Below are 13563 nucleotides of genomic sequence, written 5' to 3' on the forward strand. Positions count from 1 at the left end.
TTTCCAGAATGTGCAGAAGAGAAAAAAAAAGATCCTGTGCAGTTTGGGGTAAAGAGTAAATATTTTTTGCTCGCTAGGCAACAGGGCTGAAGCAGAGGCACTGGTGAACATTCGGGATGACTTTCCTCTTCCAGTGGTCCCGGCCCGCCCGCCTCCTCGCCGCTCTCTCCGCCCACGCAGCCCTGCCTGTCGCAGCCCCGACGAATGTCCTCGCAGACCCTGTAGACCTTTTCCTGTGTAGCTGTGGAGTTTTTCCAGGAGCATTCCCACATATAAAGCACCGAGGATGAGTGGTTATTGTGCATTTCCATCCCGGGTTTATGACAATTCTCCCCTCTGCTGTCTGGTGGAAGGTGGAAAAAACATTCTCAGTGGCAGGGTAGTACATGAACAACATCCTGCCGTCTATTCTGGATTCCTGCTGTGCTGGCTTGTGTAAAAGAAAATGACAGTTTCCTGTGCAGTGTGAAGTGCTCTATTTTTGGTGCTTTGGTATGTCAAGATATTTTCGTCACGTGAACCTAAAATGACTTTGTTGCCAGAAATGTCAACGACTGTAAAAACTCTTTCTTATTACTTTCTCCGGTGACTTCAAACCTTGAGACTCATCAGAGGAGTAACGCAGCTTGAATCACACAGTCAACCCAAACCATCCACATTTTGAATTTTGCGAACTGGGATAAACCTTTTTGTAAGGATTTGTAGTTCAGTTGTAACGTTTGCATGACGTTCGCAGTAATCCTCCTCCGGCTGTCCTAATTTGTCGTGGAAGAAATCCTGTGCTCAGTGACTTTCCGTAGAAAAACACCAAATCCTCTTCTGTTTACCCGGCTCCAAAACACTGAGATTAGGTCACAGTCCCGCACGCACACTGTCATTAAGTGTGGAAGTGAAGGTCTAGTGATTGTTGAAGCCAAAGAAATTTCTTTACGTGTCAGGGTTCAGGGTTCAGATGAACTGAAAGTCTATTTTAAAAGATTTTAATACATTTTTTCATTTAAAGTTGTGTTGTTTTTGTGCCTCAAGTTGTACAGCACAGTTTGTTTTGTAGGCAGGACACCGCTAAGCCCCCATATCTAGAATTTCCTCCTGTGACAATATCTGTTGCTGGGTGAAAAGATGTTTTGACAAAACATTGGTCGTAAAACACACAGATGTGGGTGGTTATGTATATTAAAATTAAACCCAGCACCAACACAATGCATTCAGCAAATGTTTTATGTATGCATTGAAACTTGCACAAACACGTAACACAATAGACGTTTATTTATCTGGTGTGACAAAGGCTAGCATGAGCGATAACCACTTTGGAATAACTGAATCCTTCCATGTCAGAATACAGGGTGTTTTCCCTGGTCCTTCTTTTCTATGTGAATGCAGCATAATGCATATTGACTCCTATTGGTTCCACTCTGCGTCTGTACAGTTCATTATAACTGAGATGTTTCCCCCCCTTTAAAACACTGTCTGGTGTAACAGCGACATGATTGACAAAACGAGGACATGGTCAGTGACCCTGGAAGGTCAGAGCAAATCAGGATCAACATCACCGATGCCCAGTGTAAATGTTTTTAATCCAGTTAACATGTCAGTGCAGTCAGGAGCGGGAAATGTTTTGTAATAGCAGCTCAATACGGATTTATTACTCTTTGTTCACTCTCATTTCTCATCAAGATTAAAGTCTGTCATTAGTTGCACATAGTGATTATGTGGACTCTCATATCGAGCGTACCCAGATCCTCCATCTTGAAATGGTTGTGGTCGTAGGGTATCATCTGAGACTCGGGGCTCCACCACCACAGCCACTGAAGAGCATGAAGTCTTCCTCGCCAAAAACCCGGGTTGTAACAACAACAAAAAATCAAAACACCACGACGGTTGTGGTATCTGGTCAAAGTGTTGTCTCATTCATGTCGTAACGAACGGTTAGTGTTATTCTCACAACCACAAAATAGCACAGGCAGTTTAACTCCAGCGATGTCATGGTTACACGGTCGCAGTAGTTTTGTTACTCAGGGGAGAAAACTGTGAAAAGTTAATGAGTTCCTGTTGGCGGGGTTACAGGAAACCATGATAGCCCCATTTACAGTGAAGTAAAAATGGAGAATAATGCAGAAATAATGAGTAATCATATTTGGAAATGAAATGACAGAATCCGGTGGCACATCCACTACATAACTGTGGCAACAGTGGGAAACAGCTGTCTCTTGCGATGTTTTCTATGAATTACTGAAGTGTAATATGTTGCTGTTTGTGGTCGAATGGCCTGAATGTCTGTGAACGAGACAGTTTGAGGCTTCCAGGGAAAACCTGGTGATCAAGAGGCCTTAATGAAAGATCTCCTGTCTCCGATTATGTGCTGTTAGTTTGCCAAACAGCACCACCGCATAGATTTAAGTTATATGTGGTGTGACAGGTTGGATACGGCCGTTGCTGTTGAAATCATATTTCTGCATCATTATTTAAGGTGTTGACGGCATCTCAGCATGTAGTTTCCCACTGGATGTGAAAACACTGAAGACTTATATGAAATGCAGTTGAACAGTTATAGTAAGTTCATTATGTATTTCACAGGCAGATGCATTAACGGGGGAATCAGACAGATGCTGGGTTGTAATGGAAATGGAAAGCTATATTGATTGTCCAATGACTGCAGTCTCCTGCATGCTGTTATAGGCCAGTCGGGAGAATGGGCAGTATTTGACAAAGGGGTGTGTGCGTGTGTGTGTGTAGCACTTGTGTAAGGGACCCATGCATGAGGGCACACCCCTCACTGCGGTATCATAAATCTGATAAAAACTCACTGTTGAATTAAAATTATACTATTGGATTAAATAAGTACATTTGAGAATTTTTTGCAGTGAAACAAGCAGTTTGCTGTGATGCATTTCTCATGTTTTTAACTCGACTGAAAGCTGCAAGTTTGTTATTTATTTGTCAGTTGATTGAGCTGCACCAATTAGTTGATTCATCGATAATCGTTAAGTTAATCAGCAGCTATTTTCATAATCAATTAATCATTTTAGGCTTTTTTTTTTTCAAAGAACAAATAACAGTGTCTGGTTCAGTTCTCATACGTGACATGTGAGGATATATCGATTGTCATTTCATCATTTACTAATGATGAATTGAATTGATTAATCCTCACTGCACAATTGTGTGATCACTATACAATTCAACAGAAACAATAATTCTGCCGAGCATTGTCAGTCCTGATAGTTTGTGCGTTTTAAGCTGCAGACTTTGATGATATCTGAAGTGTTTCTCGTCTACGTCAGGCTAAAAATAATATTCTACACATCATCTCCATGAAAGAGGTGAAGAAGGTATCAGGATCCACTCCCTGTTCTCTCCTCCCTGTGAACATCTGAGCTAATGAGCGACAGTTTTAGGCCAGTGTTCTCCATGTGCTCTCTGCAGTGATGATCTATGCTGGTGCTATGTTTCCAGCCACTGATGACTGTGTGTTGTAATGTGCAGCTTCAGGGTGTGGTTGCCTGGGCCCTGCTTCACACCACTCCATCACCAACACACTCACACACACACAGGCGCAGGAACACATGTATTATGAGCTCAGCAGATATGAAGCTTGTTTCACTCTACAGACAAAACTGTATTATGCTCGTTGCTCTTTTCCTCTGACATGTGAAGGAGTGGCTGCAGTTCTTTGCAGTGATGAAATAATGGGTCCACAGCCAAGAAATCTCCTCACACATGTGCTTAAGGGAGAATAGAGGAGTCTGTCTTCTCTGTAGGAATCCATTTTACTACTGAGGTACAACCTAGTATTATTGTTTTTCACAATAACTAGTTGGATTTTAAATGGCAGAAACGCTCCATTGTTTCTCCAGGACGTTGCGTGGTTATTCATAGCAAACTGCTGTTGACAGGCAGTAACTGCTGATTATTTTCACAATGGATTCATTGAGCATTAATCTCATATGAGAGCGGCAGCGGTTAAAATCAATCAGATTAAATTTAACCAGCAGATATTTTGTTGATCAGATAATCATCTTTTCCCAGACGAAAAGCACCGAACATCTTCTTTTCTTGACGTCACAGTCTAGGAAATTACGACGGGCACTCACGACTATTCCTTTAATGTTTTATGGACAAATACAATAATTGATTAATCTAGAAAATAAACAGTTGATTGATCGCTAATGAAAATAGTAATTAATTGATTTCCTACAGTCAGACTTGGCAAAATAAAACTAAGAATTCCGTCTTCCTATTTGAGCTGATACCAACATATGTTAAATCTTTCTGCTTGATAAATGACTGAACTTATAGCAGTGAACTCCCAAGGGATCAGAGCAGCAACAAGGATCCTGCTGGGAGAACTAATCCACATGTGATTAACGCATACATGAAAAAGGACTGAACAGTGTGTGGGGGTGGAGTAAGGAGCAGAAGCAGCGTGCAGTACTGTCATGAAGATATCAGACATGTCAGATCATACTGGCTGCACCACAAACCTGCATAATAACATATTACTGGGACTACAAATAGCAGTTCTATTAAATAGGTGGTTAATGAAATGTCATGAATTGGTGGAAATGTCTTTAGCTAGCAAATAAAACCCAAATAAAATCAGTCCAGAATCATATAAGATGAATTATTTTGTGCAACGTGATCAAAATACCTGAATTATCATTTCTGACTATTTGATCAATTGAGAAATCCTTCCTGCCCTGATTAAGTGTAAACAGTTAACTCACAGACGACTCAACCAACCAGCTGCACAAGTACCCGTCTACAAACCATCACCCCCCCGCCCATGTTGTCCTCCGCCCTGTTCAGCAGCAGCCAGTTGAAACCAGAGCAGCCGTCCAATAAGTCAGCAGAACCAGGCCCGCTCTCCCCTCCTCTCTCTCTCCCTGCAGTCGCCATGACAACAGAGTTAGTCCTTGGCGCAGCAGCAGCAGCAGCAGCAGCAGCAGATTTGATGTCCGACTGTGATGTCATGGCAACGCCCAGATCACACCACATTACGAGACTTTGGGGCTGAAGGCTCCCTCAGACATGACTGTGCTGTAGATACATTGTGTGTGTGCATCACATTCAGGGATTGTTATTTTTATAATATCCTGCCTCGTAAAGTGATCAATAATCCACAGTGGCAAATGTAAGTCTCTCGGATGAATGGATTTTACTGAGAAAATAACATCCACAGATTCTGTTGCACAACCAGATCTGGATAAAGGTTGTTTGGATGTTAATCTGTGATCAGTCGTAAAAAGCAGCTTCAGTTCGGTGTCCTGCAGCTTCACATACGTTATCACCATGAGTGGTACAGGTGATTTATAAGTTACAGTCTCTCTATGAATATCATCTCCTGCTGTAAAGATATAGAATATAATGATTTATCATAACTTAATGCTTCTTGTTCTCTGAGGCTTCAGGACATTTCATACAGTGAGAGATTTAATCTGTTGTATCTGAGCGAAAAATAATCCCCCAACATTTTACAGAATTATGCTTTTATCAGGATCACCGTGGAAACATGAGTTGTTTTTGCAAAGCATACGTTGATGTGATCAGACTGGAACATATTCATCAGTACTTGTCACCACTTACTATCTTTTGAAGGCAGCTACGTTGTGACAGTCGCAATGATGAAGATGAAAACAAGCATCAATTTGAGCTCCAGTAATCGAATTTACTTTTAATCTTTTATAATTTATTGCATTGCGTCTGATTTTAATGAGCACACCGAGAATACACACAGAGAGAAAACAAGGAACAGAGTCAAACACATGACGCCTCGATGCAAGAAGCACTTCAGTGTCTTCAACTGAATTCTTGTTCAGGACACACACACAGAGCCAGACTAACATAACGATAATGTAAATCCTTGCATGTCTAATGTAAAGTGGCTTCACTATGCCACACCTATCAGGACGTCACAACAGTGACATGTATGACAAGTGCATGCAAAAATCTAAACTATAAAAAGTTAAACTACTATATCGACCAATGTATATATAAAAAAATGAGATGTCATTATCAATCCTTTATGACAAAGAATGGAAATTGAAGCTTGATATTTTACAGTTCAACCATAACCTTTATTTAATGACACAAATACAACCAAACATATAGAACTTGAATGAAGAAAATAAGCGTAATTTATTTTAGCAATATATAAATATAATAATAATAATAAAAACACAAATTCACATCTTTTCTGCATTTTTTCAGTCCGTAAAATAAAAGTTTTAAAATCTGCGATATGTCTGTGAATGGCTCATATTGGCAGATTTTTATCTGCTCCTCAATAATCGATCAGGCACAACAGTGAGCACGGGTGTGAAGAAAACATGGATGCAAATATGGGGTTTCTCGCAGCTGGAATCAATCCCCTTCACTACACAAGACCACAGGGAGAGACGACAGTCCTCTGTGTGGTCCTGTCCACAGCCGAACTGTGCGTGGTGTGTCTACATGGGACAACAGCGACAAACATGCCCTGTCTCTTTCCATCTCTGGGTGAATGAATGAATGAGACATTGTCCGTCTCCTCTGTGTGGGGAAAAGGAAGGATAATATTTAACAACGGAGAAATAGTGAAGCATTGTTCAATTCCAAATATAGAACCGGAACGATCTGGCAGATATTCCTCCTGGGAGATGATGCCAGCCAAAACTGGGTCTTTGTTGCAAGAACATTCGATTGAACTCTTCTGTCTCTTCTCCCCCCCCCCCCCCCCCATCATTCTCTCTGCAGAGCGACCGGCTTCTGATCAAAGGCGGGAGGATCGTGAACGATGACCAGTCCTTCCATGCCGACATCTACATGGAGGATGGCGTCATTAAGTAAGTCGTCCACTGCCCTCATTTCTGCTCTATCCCCATTTGCTCTCATTCCTCAGCTCAGACAAATCATCCGTTTACTGTCCTTTAGTCAAGTTAACTTGTTTCTCATATGTTCCAAAACTCCTTCACGTTAAACAGCATCGTTCTTACGAGAACACAGATGGCTGCTGCAGCTATTAGAGGAATATAATTCTTCTTGACATGCACAATATGTTACAGGTTGTTCAATCCATCCAATGGATTGTCCAGATGAGTTTGTGTAAATGTCAGAGGGAAATTCCCCTTTTTTATTTTCAGATTTTATTTCCGTTTTGACTTCACATGCAATCACTGTCTTGGAGATTTGGGACATGTGTGACATCACAAGGGGCACGAGCCTCCCCCGGCTTTGTCAGTTTAACAGACATAATCTCAATCTGTGACAGAAAGTAAATGCAGAAATTAGTTTTCCTGGAAATATCTGTATATGGTCATGGTTCTCTATTACATAGATTATATATAAAGATGGAGGCATGTTTCCAAATTCTCCCACTATCCAGGAATCAATCCATAAACAATACGAACTCTGTAGGTCAGAGGGTGGAGCCACAGTAGCGAGGTCCAATCCCAAGTCAGTTTACGCACGTTTTATAAAATCAAATAACGAAATAAAATCCAATTTAGCAACTTGAATGACAGGGGGACATTTTATTTAACATGAGCTTTGCCTTTTTAGTTTGGCTCATTCATTAACATGGAGGAGGTGGGATTAATGATCTATACTGCAGCCGGCCACCAGGTGGAGATTGAGATGTTTCGGTTTCACCTTTAGGGAGCCATCACATCGTCCATCCTTATAAACAGACTCTGCTCAAATATCAGAGGTTGCAGGTAAAGTATCATTTTAACCAATAGTCTTCCATCCATGGGGGTCGTGAGGTGGCTGGAGCCAATCCCTGCTCTTATTGGGTGAATGACGGGGTAAACCCTGTACAGGTCGCCAGTCCATCACCGGGCTGACAACAACATTCATCCTCACATTCACATCTACAGGAAATTTAGAGTCTCCAGTTAACCTAACCTGCATCTTTGGGCTGTGGGAGGAAACCAGAATCCCCATAGAAATGGAGCGAACATTGAAACGAGACAGCAGTAGCCACTGCACCACCATGTTTCCACCAATAGTCAAGGTGGACCAACCAGCTCCAACCATTTGTCAAAATGAACAATAAAATGTTCCTACAACACAGTGAGGTTCTAGTTAATAGTGATGAACAGCCACACTGGACCCAAATTCTGTCTCTGCCAGAAGAGGCCGAGTTTCCTTTCTCCTGAATCAGTCAGTCCTCACCCCCACTCTCCCTGCCCTCCCCCCCCGTACTGTTCCCACTCGATTCTCCAATTATAAACCCTTTGTCCCCGCTGCCCGGCTGAGGGGCAGCTCAGAGAAAGGCACCCACTGGAAGGCTGGTGTTGCATAATAAACACCCAGATGACTGCCTTGGCCTGCCCCTCTGTCTGGACTGTCTCCTCTATAAACTCTGAACAACACCAGGGTTTTTTCTTGTTGTTTTTTATCAGCGCTGAGATGTTGATGTGTTGACATGGTTACAATGTGCTGCTTCGAGGTTGGCTGACTTTGTTTTGGGGTCGTTCTAAAACCTGTTTTTGCTTTAGAAACTCCTATTGGCAAATGTTGGGCTGGAACAGTAGGAAAAAACCCACTGTTAATGCTTGTTTATTTCAAAATGTAACAATATCATTTGATTGTCATTGCATAGTAAAAGTAGGAATAAAAGCTGTGTGAAAGTATTATCATACAATTCTGACAACATCCTCCGCCCTCAACAGGCAGATCGGAGACAACCTGATCGTGCCCGGTGGTGTGAAGACCATCGAGGCCCAGGGCAAGATGGTGATCCCGGGCGGCATTGACATCCACACCCACTTTCAGATGCCGTACCGCGGAACCACCACCGTGGATGACTTCACTCAGGGATCGAAGGCCGCGCTTGCCGGGGGCACGACCATGATCGGTGAGGTTCTGCAGCGAAGGGGCGTTTGAGTAACCAGAGGGCCGGGGGTGGGGGTAGGGAGTGTAGAGAGAGACCCCAACAGAGGAAAAAGGGAATGGGAATTCTGTGTTTGGGCAGCTCTCCAAAAGAGGAGCGTACAAAAGACTAAGTGTAAGGGGGATAGCATTGGGGAGGGGAGGGGGGGCCATGGAGTGAAACACTAATCCCATAGAAATAGAGCACCAGTGTGTGTCCTCATGCACGTCTGCGTACAGTGTGAGTTTTATGCATGAGACCAGACGCCATCACAGCCAACAGCTGGTATATACCAGAGTCTCATTAGCACCATTAACTTCTTTGGAGCTTGCTGCTGCTCTGTTGCTTATCTGCCACTGTGGTTCTGTGCTCATGCAGACGCAGTCACCAACAGGCGCGCTACTGTCAGTCCGCTCCATTCTTGGTCTTCCTCCAGCGCCAGATGATGTTGTGTCTGCGCGCTGGTGCAAGAAGAAGTGAACACAAACACCGGTTCATTTGGTTGGCGTGGTAAACAACAATTGCTTTGTTTGGTGGCCGCCATTCTCCAGCTCTATCCTATTAACGTGCAAAGACTAGATAAGCAGATCGGGTCGTCTTTAATGAGATAAAGCAGCCAGTCAGGTGGCGAAGCAGCAGGAGGCTCCATTGTATTACAGCTGAGTAAGATGGAGCCGGATATTCTGTGCACTGTGATACTGTTGTGCACGAGGAGGATTTACTTTGTGCACGGATCATTTTGAAAGCCGACTTAGAAGATTGATCTGACAAACATTTGTTTCTAAAATATACACAAGAGTGGCACACAGTGGAGCACATACATCCATGTAAGAAACCACATTTAAATTCACCAGAATTTCACACAATCATAGATATCACTCCTTATAAACATGCCAGGGTTTTGTTCAAGATCCATAAAAGCCCTGATCCGGATCCACACCAAAGTTTAATGGGGTCGTCCTTCGGTCAAGCTGCACTCTTCCACAAAATTTCATGGAAATCAGTTGAGTAGTTTCTGTATAATCCTGTTAACAATCAAGCGAACAAACCCAGACAAAGCCATAATGTCCTTGGTGGAGGTCATAAATTCAGTCAATTATCTAGGATTTTTTACTTTTATAGGACTATTGTAACTGAAGTTTCAGCTTAATGCTTCTAGAAATGTTATGTTTTTATATTCCACTGAGTTTTAAGCACACACATTATCCAATATCCCCCAATCCCCTTTAGTGTCAAGCTGTAATCTATAAAAATGACGATGGTTATGTAACGGTGTAAAAACTCCACAAAAATACCCCCCGATAGAAGTGTCCCCGGAGAGTTCAAGGGAGACACACCGAGACAAAGATGTTCGAAATGTAATGTGACATCTGACACTGTGGGTCGCTGCGGGCTGAGCTCTGCAGGAACACCAGACAGACAGCTTGTTATGCAAGATCAACAATAGAGGGGGGGGGGGGGGGTATGGGAGCACGAGCAGACAAATCCTGACATCACCTTGTCCTCGTCTTCCTACGTGTGACTATTCCGACCCCCCCGCTCCTAATTTCTGTCGCCTCTCTGTCCGTCTATTCATTTCACGTCACCTGCCGTCTCCCCTCTTTGTGTCCCTCTCACTCATCCTCCTCTCCTGAAAAAAACCCTCTCTCATCCCTTTGTCCTCTCTCCTCCAGTGGACCACGTGATCCCGGAGCCCGGCAGCAGCCTGATGCAGGCCTACGACCAGTGGAGGCAGTGGGCCGACGAGAAGTCCTGCTGCGACTACTCCCTCCATGTGGACGTCACCCACTGGAACGACAGCGTGAAGCAGGAGTTAGACACCCTCATCAAGGAGAAGGGTAGGCTGCGATGGCGTGTTTAGATTTACAAGTTTCAATTTAACTTCTCATTTGAGAAAGTTGAAAAATAAGGATTGTATTCAAAACCAAGCCAACAATAAAGCTAATTCCTTCCCTCTTGTTGTTGATTTCTGAAATGTCGTCACAGTTGTTGAAACAGTTAAATTAGTATCTCACAGACATGTATGAAAATTAATATAAACTTAAAGGGGGACATAGCCTATTGTGTTCATTGCTGCAGCTCCTCTTTTCAGCCTCTGTCTGAAATGCTTGGTATTAGCTCCTGTCTCTTTAAATTTGATCCACTTAGTGATACAAAATACAACTCATTCAAAAGATGAGGAAAGAGAGAAGAGATCATAGTCAGATGAGATTTTTCCAAGATGGGATTTCACCTCTGACCTTTCACCTTTTCTCATTTATGTTGAATCCTTGTGTTTCCACAGGTGTGAACTCGTTCCAGGTCTACATGGCTTACAAGGACTACTACCAGATGACCAACAGCGAGGTACACTTTAACATTTAGTTTGCCCAACTTGCACTAACACAACCTGTGTGGTTCAGTGAGTTGTGTGACTGCACTGCCAACATAGATTCTCTCGGTTTCTCTTGGTTTCACTTGGTGTGAAATGTAGAGTTTATTGTCTAACAAATAAAAATCAATACAATGAATCCTGGCCGACTGGCTGTGAAACTGGATTGGTCATGCCATGTTGCATAAGGGTCATAAAGGCAGAAAAAACATGGCAACAGTTTGGAGAGTAAACTATGACCCACAGTTGGAATTCACCGTAAAACACCATTTCTAAATTGAATTATAGTTCCAGCAAAGCATGAAACTTCTTTCTTTCTCTCCTGAAACACCTCCGTCCTTATGTAACCTATAGCAGATGATGTGTTGTGAGTACATACTGTAACTCTGTGTGGTGCCTGTAAAACACAGAGTGTACGTCCAGACGCCGTGAGGCCCGGTTTCTTCCTGTTTCTCATGCAGCTGTGGCTAATTCCGTTGGTCAGAGGAGCCCATGAGGCAACTGAAATAGTCCAGCTTGAAAAAAACTGATGTCATGCAGCTCGGCGCGGCAGCATAACAACAACTGCAGCTCATCCCACATGACTTTAACCGTCTCAGGAGACCACACAAGATAATTGCAGCGTGTCGCAGTGGACAGGCATCATGTTAATTATCAGGTTCCTGTAAATTGTGGCTCATGGGCGACCCCTCCGTTTTAAAAAAAGGAGTGTCTCATCCTTGTGTAAACATTTGGATCAGATGACAAATGTTAACTTTAATTTCACTACTGTTAATGTGTTTTCTCCACCAGCTCTACGAGGTCTTCACCTTCTTGGCGGAGAGGGGCGGCATCGCTCAGGTCCACGCGGAAAATGGCGAGATCATTGCTGAGGTAACCAACGGATACGCCTCTCACACATGTCTACTTCTTTTCCTCCTCCTCCTCCTCCTCCTCCTCTCTCCACTGCCTCGTTTGCTTTTAATCACTTGTCTCGGGTCCAAATCTGCGATCTGTTTTGCTTTAGTGAGATTTATTTTAGTTTATTTCAGTGTCAGTCCACCTGTCTGGTCCCGACCTTATCGCATCTCACCACCGGCAGACTAAACACACGCTCGCTGGTGAGGGAGAGAATGTGTTTTGTGTTGGACAGTAATGTGTGGGTGTAGTTTATACAAGGCCGTGCCGTATTGTGGACAGATGAAGGTGAATTAACCGTAAAAAGTTGGTGGATTGAGAGGGTTGGTGTTAGTCAGCGCTCCAGAGCATGTCTGGATTCTGTCACTGTGTGTGTGTGTGTGTGTGTGTGTTGGATCAGATTCTTTGCAAAGCGCAGCTGTCTTCTCCAGCCTTGGAGACCGAAGTCTGATTTCCATCAAGTTTAAGATCAAAAACGTCTAAGCCCGTAGATGATGTTCTGACCAGATTTAACCACAGAGCTCCTGAGATAGAGGGGCCTTTGTTTAGACCTGAGTGTGATTCAGAGGACATGTTGTAACTGAGTGACAATAAATGGTCTCTAGATGCATGATTGAGGAAAACTATGACTAAAAGCCATTGCACATTAGTAACATTGCACTTTTTTTTCTTCATGGCATTAATTAATACGTTATTAATATTTTTTCCGAACCTGTATCCCATCAATTGAAGCTTTCACATCAGTGACTTCAGATTTCTCTGAGTGATATTATGCCTTTAATGTTTTTGGACCACAGATTTTTACGAGGTTTCACTTCTGGCCTGCACACATCTAACCACTCAGTGGAAGTAGTAGAAGAAGAACAACTTCATCCTCTATCCAGTCTGATATAAAGTGTATTTGTTGATTTATTTGATATATTTGGCCCCTTTATGAGAATAAAGCCTGTAACTTTCCTTAATTGCTCAAAACAACTTTTTTTTTTAGGGAAGCACGTCCTAATAAAGCAGCCATGGTGACATCATGGATGCTAAGTGTCTCTACAACAATCACTTACAGGCAGAATGTTTGGGAGGCACATTAGATGTAGAACAGCCTGTGGGTTCCCACAGTCGTCTGTGTGTGGCCTGATCCACATGATAAAGCTGCTGCTAACATCCATTACACAACCAGAGAGATGCAGAAACAGAATATGCTTTTAGAGTGGACACAAAACGAGACAGATCAGCCTGAGCATTCAAACCACTTCAAGAAATTCTTCGGCTCACTTTTTCCCCCTGTTTGTTCAACAGGAGCAAGCTCGCATGCTGCAGATGGGTATCACTGGACCAGAGGGACACGTGCTGAGCAGACCGGAAGAGGTACAACACACACAGACACACAGACACACAGACACACAGACACACACACACACACACACACACACACACACACACACACACACAC

At 43.1% G+C, this 13563-nt stretch overlaps 1 protein-coding gene across 3 annotated transcripts in view; it reads left to right on the forward strand.

Annotated features, from left to right (window-relative positions):
• dpysl3 (dihydropyrimidinase like 3) overlaps positions 1-13563 on the forward strand; it is a 38646-nt gene that overhangs the window by 9113 nt on the left and 15970 nt on the right. For all 3 annotated transcript variants that reach the window (XM_034606559.1, XM_034606560.1, XM_034606561.1), the window contains exons 2-7: positions 6730-6818; positions 8649-8833; positions 10522-10686; positions 11133-11194; positions 12012-12092; positions 13410-13478. In XM_034606559.1, coding sequence (XP_034462450.1) covers positions 6730-6818; positions 8649-8833; positions 10522-10686; positions 11133-11194; positions 12012-12092; positions 13410-13478 — 651 coding nt within the window. The remainder of the gene's footprint in view (positions 1-6729; positions 6819-8648; positions 8834-10521; positions 10687-11132; positions 11195-12011; positions 12093-13409; positions 13479-13563) is intronic.

The sequence above is a fragment of the Hippoglossus hippoglossus genome, chromosome 14, assembly GCF_009819705.1.
Source record: "Hippoglossus hippoglossus isolate fHipHip1 chromosome 14, fHipHip1.pri, whole genome shotgun sequence".
Classification (NCBI taxonomy): Eukaryota; Metazoa; Chordata; class Actinopteri; order Pleuronectiformes; family Pleuronectidae; genus Hippoglossus; species Hippoglossus hippoglossus.